Here is a 19,690-nt window from a genome sequence, read left to right as displayed (position 1 = left end):
CAAGCGAAAGAGGTAACAGAATTAAAAGTGAGCAATGAATCTGCCACAAATTAAATAAAACACCTCAAGAGGGAAAATAAGAAGCTGGAATAGGAATGGGACAGGAAAAAGTGTAAACTTTCATGAGCATGAATAACAAACAAGGATGCATGATGAACACATCAGAGAAATTAAGTAACAGCATAAAGGGCGGAAGAAAATTCAGGAGGAAAGAAAAATACATCTACGTATGATTTTTGAACAGCAGAGAAAGGAAAACCACAAAAAGGTGGGGAAGGAAGTGGTTAGGGTACTAAAAAGTAGAGAATCTCTAGTCGGCAACGTAGCAGAAAAGAAAAAATGTGTGATAATCGTGATTTCCAGACTGAAGGAAAACTGTCTGTAAGATCATAAGAGGAAGGAGAAGAAATGAGAAGGGCTAAAGAGATAACATCAGTAGTTATAGAGGGTGAAAACAAAGCTCAAGAAGAAATTAAAGACATATTTAGGCTGGGAAGATACCAGCAGGGAAGGGCACAGCCACTAAAATTTAAGTTTCAGTCACAGGTCACGGTAACTGAGATCGTTAACCAGACACAGAAACTAGCCGACAAGGAGGGGTTCATGAATGTTTGGATATGGAGATGCAAATGAGGAAAAAAGAGCTAAAATAATGGAGCCAGTCAAGGAAGCTAAGAAAAATAAAAAATGACCAGAGAATGGAGGAAGAGAAGAGAGTTCTATTAGAGAGTTATGGATCATAAATTGAAGAAGTGGTACTGAAAGAAAGAGCAAGAAAGGACGATGGAATAAAAAACAAGGTAAAAAGATTGAAAGTGGCGAATGCTAAAGTAGATGGCTTAATCTCGGCAAGGCAAGAAAACAACGATTTCTCGAGGACAAATGAGCGAGATATTATGTGCTTTGCAGTGACCAAGTTAAGAAAGGATTTTGATATCCAAGTGAGAGATGGTAAATACAAACTATGGTGTAAGAGATAGAAAAAAAAATATGGGAGGAGAAGTGATGATAGAAGTGAAGAACAGCATAAATGTGGATAACGTGGAACTAAGCGAAGGTGGGGCAGAAGTGATAAATATGAAACTAGAAACCACAGGGAAAGGTAGGAGAGACATCGCAGTAGCATATGTCCCCCTTACAAAAAGGGCATGGATTGAAGCTGAATGACAACATCACGGTTAGACATCTGCAGAAAGTGACTGAGAAAAACAACAATTTAATCCTGGTGGGTGAATTTAATTGTAAAGAGGCGAACTGGGAGGAGTGGGACTCAGGAGGCAGTGAAGATTTGTGGGGCAGTATATTGTTAAATATACTATACTATATACCTAGGCTGCTTCCCCCAAAGGAAAGGGAGGTAGCCGAGACTAGTCAACACACTCCCAACTTACTCATCCACTCAAACACATTCATTCGCATCTTAGCCCTAAAGGGGAGAAGGGACAGATCATATAGCTATGAATAATGTAATGACCCAGTAGGTCAAGGAAGAGACAAGATATGGAGGCAATGACACATCAGCAAGACTAGATTTACTGAACCTGAAGTAACTGAATCTGAAATGTTTCGTGTCCTATAGGAAAAAGTGATCATGTAGTGACTGAGTTCCAAATGACAGAAGGGAATGTGGTACCAAGAGATGAGCTATATAGGCATGGAAGATACAACTCTGGGAAAGCAAACTTACAGGAGTGAGGAAATTTTTCAATGAAGTGGACTGGAAAGAATTCAGAGAAAGGAGAGAGATGCAGAAGTAGGATGTCTTTCTAGGCTTTTACAACTCGGGTGTGGAAAAATATGTGCCAAGATTAAGTAGGAGAGAGAACTACAAAAAGGATTGATTCAACAGATGGTGTATGATGGCAAACAAGGGGATGTGGCATGGAACAAATGGAGAAAGAGAGGTAACAATAGAACAAAGGCAGACTACAAAAGAACTAGAAATTAATATATATGAATCCGTAGAGAGGAAGAAAGAAACTTTGAAAGAGGTATGATTGACAAACGTAAGAAGGAACCTAAATTGTTTTATAGGTCTGTCAATGGCAAACTGAAACAGTGAAAGGAATCAATAAGCTGACAGTAGAAGGAAAGGTCTAAAAAGATGCAGTAATGCAAACTGAAATAATGAACAAAAGTTTACAATTGGTTTTCACTGAGGAAAGTGATTTTGTGGAGGAGGAGGGAGTGACTAGAAATGTAGTGTTAAAAGATATAAAAGTGGAAGTGCAGGAAGTGTATAAAGTACTGGATACTCATGATGTAAAGAAGACCCCAGGGCCTGATGGGATCTGTAACTGGGTACTAAAGGAATGCAGAGAATAACTGGCAGATAAGATTCACGGTTTGAATGTGTTCTATGGAAAAAGGAAGTGCCTCGGGAATGGAAGAGGTCCAATGTGGTACCAATTAACAAAGGAAGGAATAAGGAAGAACCCCTGAATTACAGACCAGCATCCCTGACCAGTATGGTCATAAAATTGTGCAGGAGAGTCTTGAAAGACAGATAGATAAAATATCTGGAGGAGATGGATATTTTGGCACAAAGTCAGTTTGGATTCCGAAATACAAGGTCATGTGTCTGATTTGTTGAGCTTCTACTCAAGGGGAACTGACATGCTACAGGAGAGGGAAAGTTGGGTAAATTGTGTGTACTTACTGTAGATCTGGAGAATGCCTATGACAAGGTACCGTGTATGCGACTAATGTGGAAACTGGAGCACATGGGAGGAAGGGAAACCTCTTGGAGTGGATGATAGACTTCATAAAGATCAAAAGATGAGGACAGTAATAATGGACAGGATGTCAGGATGGAGGGAAGTAACAAGTGGCGTCCCACAGGACTCGGTACTGGCACCCATTTTGTTCCTCATATACGTAAACGATACGGTGGATGGAATAAAAAGTTATGCAAGTCTGTTTGGAAACAATGCAAAGATCATGGGGATACTGAAAGCTGAAGAGGACTGTAAAATGATGCAGGAAGATCTGGACAGGATTTACAACTGAAGCCGGATATGGGAAATGAAATTCAATGCAAAAAAATGCAAAATATTGGAAATGGGTAAAAGTGCTAACCGGCCATCACTGAATTACTCGATGGGAATGGAACCAATCACAAAAGCATGAGGAAAGAAGAAAAGGATCTGGGAGTGTAGGTCCAGGATAATTTGTCACCTGAAAAACACATTAACAAGATTGTCGGAGAGTGACATTTCAATACATGGATGGGGAGATGATGAAAAAATTGATAGTGGCTATGATCCACCCCAGGTTAGAATATACAGCAAAGGTGTGGTCCCCACGTAAAAAGAAAGATATAAACAAGATCAAGAGAATACAAAGGGAAGCAACCAAAATGGTCTCTAGCCTGGCAGATCTATCGTACAAGATAGAAAAGCTGGGTCTGCCTTCCTTAGAAGAAAGAAGAGAGCAGGGCGACATGATTGCAGTCTTCACGGCCATGATGGGAGTAAATAAAACTGACAGAGATCTGTTTGTATGGGATGGGGGAGCAATAAAAGGACATGGAATGAAACTGAAAAAGACAAGCTGCTTGAAGGATATCAAGAAATATAGTTTTCCACTTAGATGCAATGACCTGTGGAATTGCCTGGGCAAAGAGATCATCCAGTCAAAAAACTTCAGTGAGTTTAAAGCAAAGTTTGACTCGTTGGGACATGGAGATGGAACCCCAAGAGCACAGCTCATTTCCTGTACTGTATATCACAACTAGGTAAATACAGTACACAAAAAAATTACAACTAAAATTACCATAAAACTAAACCAATGAGAATAACAAACAAAATAATCTAGTGTGGACTTACTTCCTTGATGCCAGCTCCTCTATAGAGCAGGTCATGAAGCAGAGCCCGACTAACCCTGATGACATTCTCCTGCGAGCCGCTGTGCCATGCCCGGTACCCTTGCTGGCTGGTGGCCAGCCGCAGGAAGGATGATATGATCATCTCCAGGTACTGTTTGGAATGGTCTCCTGTCACAGTGGCTTCAACTTCAGTATGGTACAATGAAAAATATATTGCTTCTTATTATACGGTCAGATTATTTTGTTCATTTAAAAAAAGATATTTAGTACTGAGGGGTTACTTAAATATGAGAGAATTATACATTATACTAAACTTAGCGGCACTAGCTCACAAATACAGTAGTGTATATTTTACCATCACCATCATCATCGTAGTGATGCCAATTTCTTCTAAATTGAGAGTTCTCAACCTGGGGTTAATTACCAAAGTAAGGTATTTTGGCTTTTCCTGATGGAAATGAATTATGAAAATTCTATACATTTTCATTATCTGCATTATCCAACTGCCCATATTTCCTTAGGATAAGGAGACCTGTAGAAAGACATTACAGTACCAACTTAACCACCATGTACAAAACCTGGGTTTTTTCCAACCCTGGTTAGAACAGATGTGGAACATGATCAACCATTTTGGGGCTGGCAATAGTACAGTGAAGAGGCCAGAACCAAGTAATTACTCCAACAAATTCCTGAAAACTGTGCCTGAGTAACAATTGTGCATCTAGTTACCGTGCTCACAGTAACATCACTCTTACGATAGTTCCTCCATGGGTCAAATCTTGCTAGCCACCTACAAACAATCATTTCATTTTGTTTCATTTCTGAAGACTCCAATATGGTTGCAGGCATCGGCCTTGGTTACTTAATGGTGGCTCTCCATGTTGCTCGATCTCTGGCAGCTTCCCTGTTCAGTTCTTTATCCCTATGGTCACACTCAATGACCTCATCCCACGTCTTTTTTGGTCTACCTCTCGCAACCCTACCCCAAACATTAACACTTCTCACTTTCTGCACCCAATTATCATCCCCCATCCTCTCCACAAGCCCAAACCAACTCAAACTACTTCTCATTACAACACCAACACACTCCAGTCCCATACTCCCTCTTAACTCTTCCATCGTAAACCTAGCCCCCCTAGGCCTCACACTCAGGGACGCACTAAACATCCACCTAAACAATGCCATTTCTGTACGTTTGAGCCCGCGAGTATCCTCTTCCTTTACTGCCCAAGTCTCACTACCATACAGCATTACACCCCTAACACATGTTGCATACAAAGATCCCTTAGCACGGAGGGAAAGCCCTCTCAATGTCAGAAGAGGCAACAGCTCCTTGAACTTCTTCCAACCACTCCTCACTCTAGCCACAGAGCTAGCTCCAGTCCCACATTCAGCACACAACATGTCTCACACATAACAAAACTCTTCCACACACTTAAGAGACTCACCAGCAAGTTTAATCCTTTCAAGCTTGGCAATCTCCACATTCTCTCTCCGATACACCACACACATGAAATCAGTATTATCTCGCAGTCTACCTCTAATACTACTACATGTCTTAAGCACTCACTTATCACAAACACTGCACAAGATGGAATTACTTCCCATGCCCTTGTGGCAAAACACACATGGCCACTCTCCCTCTTCTTTGACAGTACCGCCACCAGCCCTAGATACCATCACTTTTGTTTTATCTGGATTTACTCTTAGACCCATGTGCCCCATACCATCTTTCCATTTCCTAAATCTTTCCTCCACCTCCCTTTCATTCTCTGGAATCAACACCAAATCATCACCATACAACATCTCCCACGGGAGTCCATTTCTGAAGTCATGTGATAGGGCTTCAAGTATCACAACTGACAACAAGGGGCTCAAAACACACCCCTGATGCACACCAATATTCATGGAAAACTCATCACTCAATTCTCCATTCACCCTTACCTGAGTGTGAGCACCCACATACATGGCCATAACCACCCAAACCAGCCACTCCTCGATCCCAAGCTTTCCCATTGCCCATTTCACCACCTCTCTGGGGTCTCAGTCAAAGGCCTTCTCCAAATCAACAAAAGCAAAGTACAGATTCCATTTCTTTTCTATAATTTTTCCTGAAGCCTGTCATAAAGCCAAACTGCAGGTCATCAATATTCACTCTTTCTCTAATCATACCTTCTAGAACTCTCTCCATTTGGTCTAAAAGTTTTATGCCTCTATAATTTCCTTTTTTTAGGTCATCATTCTTCCCCTTGTACATTTACAATTACATTCTTCAGCCAATCATCAGGGGCAACACACTCATATATAATCATATGTATCAGGTCAGTGACTAACCTCACTCCTATATCTCCTGAGGCCTTCAACACTTCAGCAGTCAACCCAGACACACCTGCTGCCTTCCCCACCTGTGTTCTTCCTATTGCCTCAATCACAGTAGCGGTGTCAATCAAAGGCCAAGGGCCAAACACTGGATCTGCTGGCTCCAAACTTTCCCTGTCCCAGTCAAACTCCTCATTCAACAATCAGCTGTAATGTCCATGTATCTTTATTACACCCACTGTTCATCACTACCCTCCCTTCATCATTCTTCACACACTGCTCACCTAGCAGGTCCCTATTCTACTTTTTCATATGAGTTGCCAAAGAATGGGAAAAAAAAAAAAAAAAAAAGTTCAAATGGGAACACTGGCAGAGTATTTTCTACTTTAATGAAAAGAAAGAACCAATGGCCAGAGGCCCACGTGAGTATTCGTTCCAAGAAAAATTAAAAGAAAATAACAGTACAGTAAGATTATTTTGTCCAGTCTCATAATTGTGTTTCAAGATTGTATTGTTCCATTATTTTACTTTATCAACCAAAGATGAGGCAAAATATTGTGATATGAAAATACTGTCCTGTACTGTATACACCTGACTGACTCCATGGCAACACTTTGTACCTTAACAATAGCATCACTGTCAACTCCATCCTTGTCTCCACCAGCCAGTGTGTAGGTGAGGTAGTTGTGTTTCTCTGCACTGCCCTTTACAAGCGGCCCCAGGTTGTCCACCACAATGCCACATCCCACACTTTGTACAGGTGTCTTGTTTCCCATGGGGCTGCGTAGTTTGGTCAGAAGGCTTGTCAGTCTGGAGGCTGCTTCAGGGCTCAGGTAGGTGCAGATGTGTTTCTGAAGGGCAGCCAATTCTTAATGATTAAAACATGGTTATACTGTAACACTGTACACAAATCATGTCAAACTCAGAAAACTATGTACAGTTTTTAGATTTGATGTTTATAATTATAATAAGGCAATCAGTTAAGAAAATACCAAAACACTCCTCTGTCAGCAAAAATCTCAGACAAAATTATGTCATAAGGAAATACCAGTGACTAGGGTTTTGATCCTGAATGTAAAAGTTTGGTAAAAGAACAGCTGACAAAGTGGAAGACAGAAAACTGTATACTCTGATGTTAAAACTACCCGGTACTTAAAATGAATGAACACATCTCAGGTCATGAAAAAGGTACCATACTGTACCCTGGTAACAAATGACGCAACACTGATGAAAGAAGGAGAGGCAGTATACAAACAAGGCAGTATGATATGATAAGAGAATCAGTATACTGTATACGATATACCAGAAAGTAACATACTGGGAAAGGGGAAACAAAGGACTAACAAATAAGAGAAGTAACTAAATGAAGGAATGCCTATGACAGGCTCAAGAACTACTTGGTCCCACAATGGTAACAACCCTGTTAAGGATGCTGGGCAGCCCATAGGATGTGACTGACAATTATGAAGGCCTGAATGCAGACTGAATGAGACAAAGAGAACATGATTATCAGTACAATGGTGCTGGGGTGAGGACCAGGAGGGAGACAGAAACAGCAAGGCCAGCTTGAGATTTATTCTAAGAGGTCCAGGAATGGACATGTTCTATCACTAGCGCAGCCTGAGTCAGACATCCCACCAAGCCCCAAGCACGGGCCGGTGATGCGTGCGGGAGCTCCGCTTGGTGGGCAAAGTTCCTGCACAAACACAAACTCCAGCAGATGGTGATGATGATGAAACTGGAAGCCATCCTGGGCTAAACGTATCTCATTAAAGTATGAGAGAGATACAACAATTCTTAGCACTGGACATGGTACAGTGTACACATACCATTGCACAACCAACAGAATATAATTAGCTACATTACTGACATCTCTATCTCCTCCTGCCAATCTCAGCCATCTTGTTTCATGTGTTTTTCTACTTTATCTTTTTATTTTCTTGCTGAGTTTCTGCATCTAAATTTGCCATTAATTTTCATCCCTCTCTGGTGTGATCACTGAAAAAAATACATACAGAAGTACTTATGGTGATAAAAAAGAAATAGCCTGATGGTAAAATATGGGAAAGAATTAGCCAAAAATCTATCTATCTATTGCCAGACACCTTGATCCCATAAGGGGTGGCAACAAACAAACTGCCTCCATTTTGCCCTGTCCCCTGTCATACCCCCTCCCACTCCCCCCCCCCACTTCACTCACATACCATACACTCTTCTCGTCAGTCTCTCACTCTCCATCCTCTCCACATGGCCAAACTACCTCAGTGTGTTTCTCCTAACACATCCTATCACATCCACATCCACACCACAATGCTCCTTCACAGTCCAAAAATAATCTATCTATCTATCTATTGCCAGACGCCTCAATCCCGTACGGGGTGGCCACAAACAAATCGCCTCAATGTCGCCCTGTCCTCCGCCATTTCACTGTCCTGCTCCCAACTCACATCCCCATCTCTCATATACCTCTCCACCTCATCCCTCCATCTCATCCTTGGCCTCCCCCTCCCTCTCCCTCCTTCCACCTCACTCACATACACTCTCCTCATCAGTCTCTCACCCTCCATCCTCTCCACATGGCCAAACCACCTCAGTGTGTTCCTCCTAACGTTTCCTAGCATATCCACATCCACACCACAATGCTCCTTTATATCCTCATTTGTCAGCCTGTCTCTCAATGGGACTCCACAGGCTCCCCTTAAATAACTCATTTCCACTGCTCTCACTCTTGACTTGTGTCCTTCCAACAACGTCCAAGCTTCACTTCCATACGTTAGAGTTGGTATCACAATACTGTCATGTAGTAACTTTTCCACTTCCATGCTCACTTCCCTGTTTCTTATCACTGCTTTCAAGGAACCAGCAACCTTTCTTCCTTGTTGTACCCTTTCAAGCACTTCACCCTCCAAACTTCCATCCTTACTCATTACACTACCCAAGTACTTAAATGTACAGTACCGGTACTCACATTTTCCATTTCCTCACCATCCAACCTCACTGTACATTCACTGACTTCACCTCTCTCAAAGACCATCACTTTACTCTTCCCTACATTCACCTTTAGACTCCGTTTCTTACACACTCTCCCAAACTCATCCACCAAGCCTTGTAGCTCCCCTTCGTCTTCAGTCAATAACACAGTATCATCTGCAAACAACAGTACAGGGAGTTGGTAAACTCCCAAAAATAATAATAATAATAATTTTTAAAAAATGATTCCAGAAGAGCTGTTCCTGTTAAATGACTTTGTTCAAGGCATAATGCTGTAAGAAAGAAAAAAACCCTGGACAATATCTTAGATTAACACCTCCCTCCACAAAACTAAAAACAATGGAAAAATTATTGTACACTAATGGGAATTCATTACTCTCCTTTGCTCAACCTGACCGAATTACATTATTAAGAATTCAGTACATGTTACTTTCCCTTAGTCAACCTGACCACCTCCAACTTTGAATGTCACTACTAGGTACAGTATATCCATTTTTCTCAGGGTAAATTATGGTTAAAAAAGGTGGTGGCAACCATCATCCACTCACCTTATGTAGTGCTCCCTACTTCTTCCTTAGCCTTTATCATTCTTTTTCTGTCCCTGCCCTCCTCTCTTCCTATTTCTCCCATCTTTCCTGTCGCTTCTTATTGCTTTCCTTTCCTTTACAGGTGGCTTTACATCAGAGCTGACCTCATTAAATGCTGGAAAATCTTCCATCGCCAGTCCTCAATTGCACAGCCTGAGCTTTTTTCTCTTCCTTCGTTAACTCGCACCAGGGGCCATAGATTCAAGGTGGCCAAGCCCCGCACTTCAGCTGAGTGTAGACGCAGGTTTTTCAGCATCAGATGTATAGACCTCAGGAACTCTCTTTCAGATGATGCTGTTAGCGCTGACTCAGTTGCATCATTTAAAAAGTCCCTCCACTCACAACTAGGTCACATCCTGTTCGACTATATTGAATAACTACGACTCTTAATTCGAAATCCTTCAAGTAGTGCAACTACCGTGCATATGGCACAAAACTCAGCCTCTAATCAATAGTCTATTCTGATGATGATGTATATGGGAAACGCAGCTGGCATGCCAGCAGGTATGGGCTGCCCTACTTCTTGAAAAGCAGATTCCTACCGAGCCATACTGTTAATTGTAGTAGGGTAGCCAACCAGGTGAGTAAACCAGGTGAGGTGAGTGACAAGCCAAATGGTTTCCTGTATGCCAAGAAACCATTTACAATGCTGGGTGGTAACCATATAACCAAACCATACATGCTCCCTACGTGTCAGCAAGTGGGTTGGTGGAGGGTTAGTGCCCCTCCCCGTAAAACAAATAACTCAAAATGGCCAACCCTTACAGCATTATGGCGTCTGGCAATCAACAGATAGATAGATAGATGGAATTTTAGTTTAAGCCAGTCTTTTTAAAATTCCGACTATGTTGCCTAGATATACAGTACACAAATACCAATAAAAATCTCACCTCCAACACACTGATTGATAGGGCTTCTCCACCTTTGGAGAGCTTGTGTAGGGTCTTCAAGGCACTCTGACGCTCCTCTGCAGTCAAGTACTCCTTCCTCCCCACATCAGCCTTACTGGCTTCACCACCCATTGCCAATGATTACTGCCAGGTATACTGTGACTATCTCAGTTTGTAAGATCTTAAAATCTACCTGAAATGGCTGAAACAATTAGGCTAATATACCATTTCTCCACTGGCAGTTCAGTAATTCTGTTGGGATGAAAATCAGGGAATCAGTGCACCTTCTTTTCAAAGTGATGTTACACCCTAAACTTCTTGATCTATGATACCTTACTCTGTGAAATGCCACAAAATGAACACTAACAACTATCCCAAACCGGTGATAATGCAGAAATGGAAGGAAAGTAGTTTCAAGGTTCCAAGTGCCTGATGAGACTGAGCTAAGCCATGCCGAAATCGTTGCTAATTCACTCCGTTAATTCTTGAGAGTCACACACCACCTTAAAATGACTTAAAACTGCTATTTTAGCAAAACTCACACTGACAGTGAATAGGCAGGGAAGTTAAAAAAAAAAAAATTCTAAAGGCGAAAGTTCATTTAGCCGAAGCGTTCAGATGTTGATGTTTACTGTTTTCTCGTCATTTTCAGTATAGTAATTTTCGTTCCACGAAAATACCCATGAGGGATTCCTGTTCTGTTCATTATGTCAAACTGAAGTTGAATTGATGGTTTGTTTATAATATTTGAATAACAGTGCTATGTAGATAACATTTGTTGGAATCCCGAAGTAATGTTTTGTCGAAGATACTGAAGGAGTGCATGAGAAACTATACTTTCATTGGATTTTCAGTAATGGAATGATATTCATGTTTTTTGCAACTTTTGATGGTGTTGCTGTTAATCTGCCTGTTGCACTGCACTATTTAAAAGGTAAGTATAATCCCTTCAGAGTGTCCTCGATATTGAGACCAAGGTTCAGCTCGTTCACTGGCTGACTCTGAGGAATAATCTGAGAATTACTGTAAAAGCTTTCGTTGTCATATGAAGCTGTTAACATAATGGCCACAAGGATTCATCAGTCTAATCCCATTTCGTTCCCTGATAAGCTATACTTGAAGAGCAGAAGCATCTTACCAAATCAATCCATCTTGATAGTCATATTTTTTTGGTTATTTTGTGAGTGATAAATGAATGTTTCACATTAAATTCCCTTCGTTATTGTTTTTAGCCATGTCCATTCCGTTGTATCAACTGCTTCTTTAGGGTACCGGTAAGGGCGGACACTTACTCCAGCATAAGTCCCTGTTGCCTTTTGTTACCTCTTCCAAGCTTACATTTTAACCTAACCTAACCAAGAATGGAGTAAGTTTTAGTAAGACTGCTGTTCCAAATGGTGAGGCATAAGGAACATGATGATCACAAGGGAGAAAAAGTCAACAGAAAACAAATGCTTACCACCAAGAAAGTACAGAAAACAAATGAGTAATAGGAATTGAATTCGTTAGGCCCTTGTGCTGCTTAAAGTAATATGTACATTTACCCATTCCACTTTTATAAACTGTACTGTATTTGCAGCTAGAGAAAATTGGGTTTGTATGATGATTTGAATGTGATTGTCCTCATTAGGTTGAAGCACAAGGCATCCGTAATGATGCTTCATCGGCCACGCCCAGGTGAAACAGACGAGGACTTACAGCAGGAAGAAGAGGATCTGATCTCCCAAGGAGCCCTGAAGCCGAATGTCACCCTTATCAAACCTGACAAGCGCAAGACTGGTGACTCCACTCACTCAACAAGTTAGTAGAGGCAGTCTCAAGTAGTCCAATTTTAAAGTTCTTTCATGTACTGTAACTCAGTTACTAAGATGATGTACCGGTATTACTGGTAATATATTCTTGCTACCATATGATGATATTATTGTATTTATTTATTGATGGTCATATCAAACCCCTTCAGTTCAAAATGCCTCCCCTAAACTGAATAAGAGGATCATCAGGAAACTGCAAATATAAGATGAAAAATATTATGCATCATTGGATTGAGGGGTTCAAGACATTGATGATTGATTAATACTTTATTTTTTATACTTTACCGTACTTCAAGTAGCTGTTTGTTCACTAATAGAATTGGTTTGAAGTCAGAAATAAGCGTGTAGTGTACTTTTAATAGTATGAGACAAAAGCTTGCCCTACTTAACCCCTAAAGTGCTATGACTGATGATTGTCAGTTTGCCATGTAGAGTCCCATGAATGACAATCGTAGAAGGTCTGTTAAAAACTGCTGAGCACTAAGCCAGCCCCTTATATGACATAAATAGTTCCTACCCAGTCAGAACTGAGGGATGAGTTAGTGGGAAAGAAGATCCTGCCTGCTCACCAGGTCTCTTGGAGGATCCCCCCCCCAGCCACTTCTCCACCTCCCTCTGGCTGATTGGATGCAGCCAGCTCAGCTGTTCCCTCCCACCCAAACTACTCACCAATACCACATCTACATCATTTGGAGGGGTGTCTCATCTCCCCTCCCTCCCCAGGGTGATCTCCCTCCTCCCCCCCCCCCACTTCATGTCGAATGATGTGGCAGTTTCCCTGCTGTGATCACTTTGTTTTTGTTTCCTCCTACCATAATACCCCCCACACCACCTTCCCCGCATTGGAGGTGTGTATCATCCCCACCAAAGACCCCCCACCCCACCTCCACCTTCCTCCCTCCCTATCCTTTCTCTTGAATATCTATCTATCTATCTATTGCCAGACGCCTCAATCCCGTTTGGGGTGGCCACAAACAAATCGCCTCCACGTCGTCCTGTCCCCTGCCATTTCACTGCCCTGCTCCCAACTCACATCCCCCTCTCTCATATACCTCTCCACCCCATCCCTCCATCTCATCCTCGGCCTCCCCCTCCCTCTTCCCCCCTCCACCTCACTCACATACACTCTCTTCGTCAGTCTTTCACCCTCCATCCTCTCCATGTGGCCAAACCACCTCAGTGTGTTCCTCATAACACTTCCTGTCACATCCATATCCACACCACAACGCTTCTTTATATCCTCATTCGTCAGCCTGTCTCTCCAAGTGACTCCACAGGCTCCTCTTAAATAACTCATTTCCACTGCTCTCACTCTTGACTTGTGTCCTTCCAACAATGTCCAAGCTTCACTTCCATACGTTAGAGTTGGTATCACAATACTGTCATGTAGTAACTTTTTCACTTCCATGCTCACTTCCCTGTTTCTTATCACTGCTTTCAAAGAACCAGCAACCTTTCTCCCCTGCTGTACCCTTTCAAGCACTTCATCCTCCAAACCTCCATCCTTACTCATCACACTACCCAAGTACTTAAACGTACTCACATTTTCCAATTCCTCACCATCCAACCTCGCTGTACATTCACTGGCTTCACCTCTCTCAAAGACCATCACTTTACTCTTCCCTACATTCACCTTTAGACTCCTTTTCTTGCACACTCTCCCAAACTCATCCACCAAACCTTGCAGCTCCCCTTCGTCTTCACTCAACAACACAGTATCATCTGCAAACAACAGTACAGGGAGTTTCCAAACACTATCCTCTCTCACCAGGGCCACTCCAACATCCACTACCGTACCTTGTACCTCTTTTATTACCCCATCCATGAACAGATTGAACAACAATGAAGACATGACACATCCCTGTTTCAACCCAACCTCCAAAGAGAAAAATTCACTTAGTTCACCATGCACATGCACTGCAGCCTTAGCACCATCATATATACTCTTCACAGCATTCAACAACTTTCCATCTACTCCATATACAGTATTCTTAATACTTTCCACAATCCTTGTCTATCCACCCTGTCATATGCTTTCTCCAAATCCATGAAAGCCGCATACAACTTCTTTCCCTTTTCTAGAAACTTTTCCACTAAAGATCTAAGAATGAATATCTGATCTACACAACCTCTTCCCTTCCTAAAGCCTCCTTGTTCTTCTCCAACTAATTCCTCTGTTCTTTCTCTAACTCTGTCAATAAGTATCCTACCATACACTTTTCCTATTATACTAAGAAGACAAACGCCCCTATGATTACTACACACTTCTTTTTCCCCTTTTCCATTGTACAAGGGAATAATTATACCTGACTTCCAATCCTCCGGGACTCTACCTTCCTCCCAGGCCAATCTGCACATCTTCCACATCCATTCTACTATCTCTCCCCCATGCTTCATCATTTCACCACACACTCCATCAATTCCTGGGGCTTTCCCCAATTTAACTTTCTTCATTGCTTCCACAACTTCTATCCTACTGATTTCTTCTTGTCTTCTCACCACCCTCCTTCTCCCAGCCATACCCCAGCCACTTATACCCGCATTACTTCCATCCTGTATGTTCAACAATTCCTTAAAGTGTTCTCTCCATCTGCTCACTCTTTCTCCCTTCTCCACTAGTAATCTACCATTTTTATCTTTCACTCCCCTGCTAACCTCACTTCCACCCTGTCTTACTCTCTTCACCTCTTTCCAGAACATCTTCTTACAGTCCCTCCACTTTACACTCAAATTCCTTCCAATTTCCTCATCCACTCTCCTCTTACTCTCTCTTACTAATCTTTTCACCTCTCTCTTTCTTTCTACATATAACTCTCTCTTCCGCCTCTCAGCTTCTTCCACGCCTCTATTTCCCATCCATACATTGCATGCTTTCTTCTTTTGTGCCACAGCCTGTCTCACCTCTTCAGTCCACCATGCTGTTCCTTGCTCCCCCCTCCGTCTTCTCTTCCTCCCACACACCACATCACATGCTGCACATATTTCTTCTATAAATATCCTGCACACACCTTCCACGTCCCTCACCTGTTCCAATTCATATTTGCCCAATCGTTCCTCCACTTCTCTCTTATACTCTGCCTTTTTCTCATCCTCTTGTAACCTTTCCACTCTCCTTGCAACTACTCCTTCCTCTCGTCTTTCCCTTCTTCTATTCCTCCATCTTACTTGTATCCTAATTCTGGCCACCACCAAGTAGTGGTCAGAAAGTCCACTTCCCCAGCCTCTATAAGCTCTTGCATCCATTACACAACTTCACATCCTTTCATCCACACACACATAATCAATCATTGCCTTCCTCTCATTCAGTTCACCACCCACCCTTCTCATCACTCGCCATGTATACCTGTGGAACATTTTATGCCTGAAGAGGGTATTGGCTATCACCAACCCCCTCCCAGCACAAATGTCCACTAACGCACTGCCATTCTCATCTGTTGCAGCAGGCACACCCCACTCACCAGCTATTCCATCCACCTTCACATTCCCTACTTTACCATCCATATCACTGATCAAAAACACTCTCTCATTCCTTCCAAACTTTTCCATGCACACTTCCACATTTGTCCAGAACTCTTCTCTCACTCTGCTAGCACGATCTTGCGTTGGCGCATACACACACACAATCGCCCACATTTGTATTCCAATTTTCAACTTTACCCACACAGTCCTTGACCCAACTGATTCATACTGTCTTATGCTCTTCTTCCATCTTTTACTCACTACTATACATACTGCTTCCTTTGCCCTCTCATTCTCACCTACTCCTGCACATATACCCTATCCATACTCCCATTCTCTCACACTTTCTCCTCTCCATTTTGATTCAGTCATTCTACATACATCCACTTTTGCACCCTCAAGCTCTTGGACAATCTCTCTCTCTTTCATCTCCTCATTCGCTCCTCTTACATTCCACGTAGCCATTACCAAGTCCTTTGTCCGGTCCTGGGTCGTCATCGTTTGGTCAGTCCTTGTCCGAGGCTTCTTGTTTGTTTTTTTAGTTAGTTGTTTTCCAGGGAGGGGCGCTAACCCTCCGCCAACTCTTTTAGTTGCCTTTTACGACAAGCAGGGATACTGGGGGAGTATTCTTGAAAACCCCCCCTACCCCCAGGGGGGTAATTTCCCTGCCATGATTAGCCTCTGCCTACGTTACTGTCACCTGTGTTTTCATTTATTTATTTATTTATTTATTTTTACTCATGCTTGCTCATGCCTGCATCTTGTTTCACCAATGGAAACATATTTTACATTGATTCCATTAATTTTGATAAAGTTCTTTACCGAAAATTAGTTTTTGGCTGAATTTTTTTAGTTTGGAAAAAATTTGTTTGCTTTTTTTTTTTTTTTTTTTTTTTTTTTTTTTTTCCCTCTACTGATGCTACACCTAGCTTCATAAACAGAAGCATATTTTACATTTATTTCATTGATTTTGGTAAGATTCTCTACAAAAATTAGGTTTCCATCGGTTTTTGTTTTCTCACTCTTACTGTGAGGGGAGACTTATAATCTTGATTGATGGTTTTATGGTAACCATTAGGCCTAGAGGACTGAGATTGGCATTTTCAGATGTATAAATTCAAGCTCTTCAGATCTGTAAAAAAAAATATTTTTACCTTGATAGATAAATGTTGAAAAAGCAACCCTGAATTGTGGCTGAAGGGAAAGATAGCTTCAGAAAAATGCAGTCTTTAGGGGTTAAAGTTGATTCACTAAGTATACTGTTGTAGCATTTCACCAGAACACATTCCAGACTTTAAAGTGATGAAAGTACAAAGCAGTGCTTTGAGATTGTTGTGGTTAAATCATGGGAGCTTTTATTGGTAACCAGTCAAAAATTGGATGGGTGAGATACACAGGATAGAGCTTGAATTCTTTATTTTCTCCAATGTTTTGAACTACATAGAACCCACTTTCTGAGAACCACTCTTCTACTATAGTCGCAGCACACGAGTTCGAAGGTTTCATTAGCGTGCCCAGGCAACGAAACGGTCAACAGTGTATCCGATTTTGTGTATACTGTAATATGGTATCCTACGCATAGGATATATTTGTCAGTACAGTAATCCCTGTACTATCTGGACACTCACCCTCCGAACTCCCCACTTACCGGACATTGTGGGCCTGCCCTTCGGAACCCAAAAATGGCCAAAAAAAAAAAAAAAAAAAAAAAAAAAGAACAAAATCTGAATTTTTTTCCACCCGCAATTTGAAACTCACACATAGTGGCGAACAGCTCTGTTTATGCATGGCTTCTCCACCCCTTCCTTCCTCCTCCCTCACCTGTTACCACCTAACCATCGTCGTGAGTAGATGTTCATCGCAATGGATGCCGCATGTGCTCGTTTTTGTGAATAAACTGCAATACCTTGCTACTAGACCACGTGGGAATTTACAGTGTTTTGCAGTGTTGAGAAATTAGAATTTAGAGTGCAAAGGATTAAGTGTGGAGTGCAAAGTGGCGGTTGAAACTGGTGTGGCGCAATTAAGAACAGAATGTGCAGTGTTAAACAATTATAACTCACAGTGCAAATAATTAAGCGTAGCACAACACTGGATTACTGTCCGTGTGTCAAGAGCATTTTCACCACTGCCAGAGCCTTAAAGGAGGTGGCCACAGACATGCTGTAAGTACCTTGTATACTGCTAAATATTTTCCATACTCACTTCTGATTCCTCATTCTCCAGTTCCTTTTCATTTATTTCATGCTTTATGTCCATTATTGGTGTGAATAGGGTCTTAAATAGGGGCTATGCATGTCAGGTAGGGAGTTACTGTATTTAGATGGCTTTCAAAGTTTGGCTGGGTTAGGGTCCATAAGTACCAGTTCAGGAGGCAGAGGCCCACTATTCGGACAGACCCACTTTCCGGACATGCTATTGGCTCTGTTACATAGGATAGTGGAGGGATTACTGTATTATAAAAGTGAGTTTTACGCCAGGTACCCCTTTTTGGATAAGGGCTAAGGCGTTGCCCCTGGGTAGAGGACTTTGGTTTGGAGCGTGTAGCATTTTATGACCAGATGCCCTTACTGATATCTACCAATGACCCTTGGGTGGATTCGATCCTCCGACCCTACGGTCAGAGCGGAGCGCTCTAACCCACTGAGCCACGGCTGCTACAGATTACTGTATTATATCATATTATATATTGGCCAAATAGACCAACAATTTTATCGTGTTAACCTATATCATGTTATTCACGAAATCAGATGCACTGTTGACCGGTAGGTTGCCAGGACACAATAATGAAATCTTCAGACTTGTCCAGCGCTACTATCGGGTGCTCTTGTAAGCTGAATCAAGTCTGTTATTAGAATAAGTAAAATGAAAAAGTGTCCTCAGTCTGCGTGGATTGTTGCCCTCAGAATGATGATGTCTTTTTCATTTTATTCTTGCTAATTCATTGCAGTATTAATCAGCATAGGAAAGGCCTCTCATATTGCTGGGGTGAGAAACATACTCCATGACTCATTATTAAAATGGCATCTTTTACAGATGTACTATTTTTGCTTTGAAATTATTTTCTTCAGCTTGTAAATGACACCACAGACTGGTTAACCTTATAGTTATTGTTCCTGACAGAAACTAATTGCTGAATATTTTACAGAGTCAATTTGTGGGTCAGTGCCAAGGTCAAGGTTTGGCCAACAACGTGCAGCCAAGAAACAAAAGGAAGGCATCATCGACAATACTGTATTGAAGGAGGCAGGTCAGTGGTGGGCAAAGCTTGGGGAGGTTAGGTTGGTCAGCAAGGGTAGGCTTGGTTCAGGTAGAGTAGGTTAACCCATTAGTGCCCAGAGTTCCTGTGCACGAGATTTTGGTGGAAGGGTACTAAGCGTACCGTCCCCCGCCCATCGGCTTATAGTCGCAAAGCTCATAGGTCCCTACCCAGGGGTTCCCTTTTTTATTCAATTTTGAAAATGCCCAGTTCAGTCCATTACACAGGATACTGGGCGTCATTGGGTTAAAGAATCTGATAGATTTGCAAGTATATAACCCATTAGTGCCCAGAGTTCCTCTGCATGGGATTTTGGTGGAAGGGTACTAAGCATACCACCCTCTGCCTATTGGCTTATAGGTCCCTACCCCATTGTTCCCTTCTTTATTAAATTTTGAAAATGCCCAGTTCTGTCCATGACACAGGACACTGGGTGCCAATGGGTTAAATTTGGTTAGGAGAGCATTGTTTAAGTCAGATTAGATTGGATCAATGAGTGCAGTAGCTAAGATAGTGTTATGTGGGGGTTACTGCAAACACTGTCAGTT

At 42.0% G+C, this 19,690-nt stretch overlaps 2 protein-coding genes across 2 annotated transcripts in view; one reads left to right on the top strand and one right to left on the bottom strand.

Moving 5' to 3' along the window:
• The window catches only part of LOC145402083 (MTOR-associated protein MEAK7), a 35,353-nt gene extending 24,608 nt beyond the window's left edge, over nucleotides 1–10,745 (bottom strand). Inside the window, exons 1-3 of the mRNA XM_080274191.1 lie at nucleotides 10,614–10,745; nucleotides 6,766–6,996; nucleotides 3,828–3,977 (exon numbers count right to left, since the gene is read on the bottom strand). Of these exons, the coding sequence (XP_080130317.1) occupies nucleotides 3,828–3,977; nucleotides 6,766–6,996; nucleotides 10,614–10,745 (513 nt within the window). The remainder of the gene's footprint in view (nucleotides 1–3,827; nucleotides 3,978–6,765; nucleotides 6,997–10,613) is intronic.
• A 1,520-nt stretch (nucleotides 10,746–12,265) lies between these two features.
• Nucleotides 12,266–19,690, top strand: part of LOC145402163 (RNA polymerase II-associated protein 1) — a 46,894-nt gene continuing 39,469 nt past the window's right edge. Inside the window, exons 1-2 of the mRNA XM_080274282.1 lie at nucleotides 12,266–12,413; nucleotides 19,032–19,133. Of these exons, the coding sequence (XP_080130408.1) occupies nucleotides 12,266–12,413; nucleotides 19,032–19,133 (250 nt within the window). The remainder of the gene's footprint in view (nucleotides 12,414–19,031; nucleotides 19,134–19,690) is intronic.

This window comes from Coenobita brevimanus, chromosome 57, assembly GCF_032717465.1.
Source record: "Coenobita brevimanus isolate Jiangsu-jjx chromosome 57, ASM3271746v2, whole genome shotgun sequence".
Taxonomy (NCBI): Eukaryota; Metazoa; Arthropoda; class Malacostraca; order Decapoda; family Coenobitidae; genus Coenobita; species Coenobita brevimanus.
The sequence above is the reverse complement of the archived record's forward strand: the minus strand, read 5'-3'. Positions and strand labels throughout refer to the sequence as shown.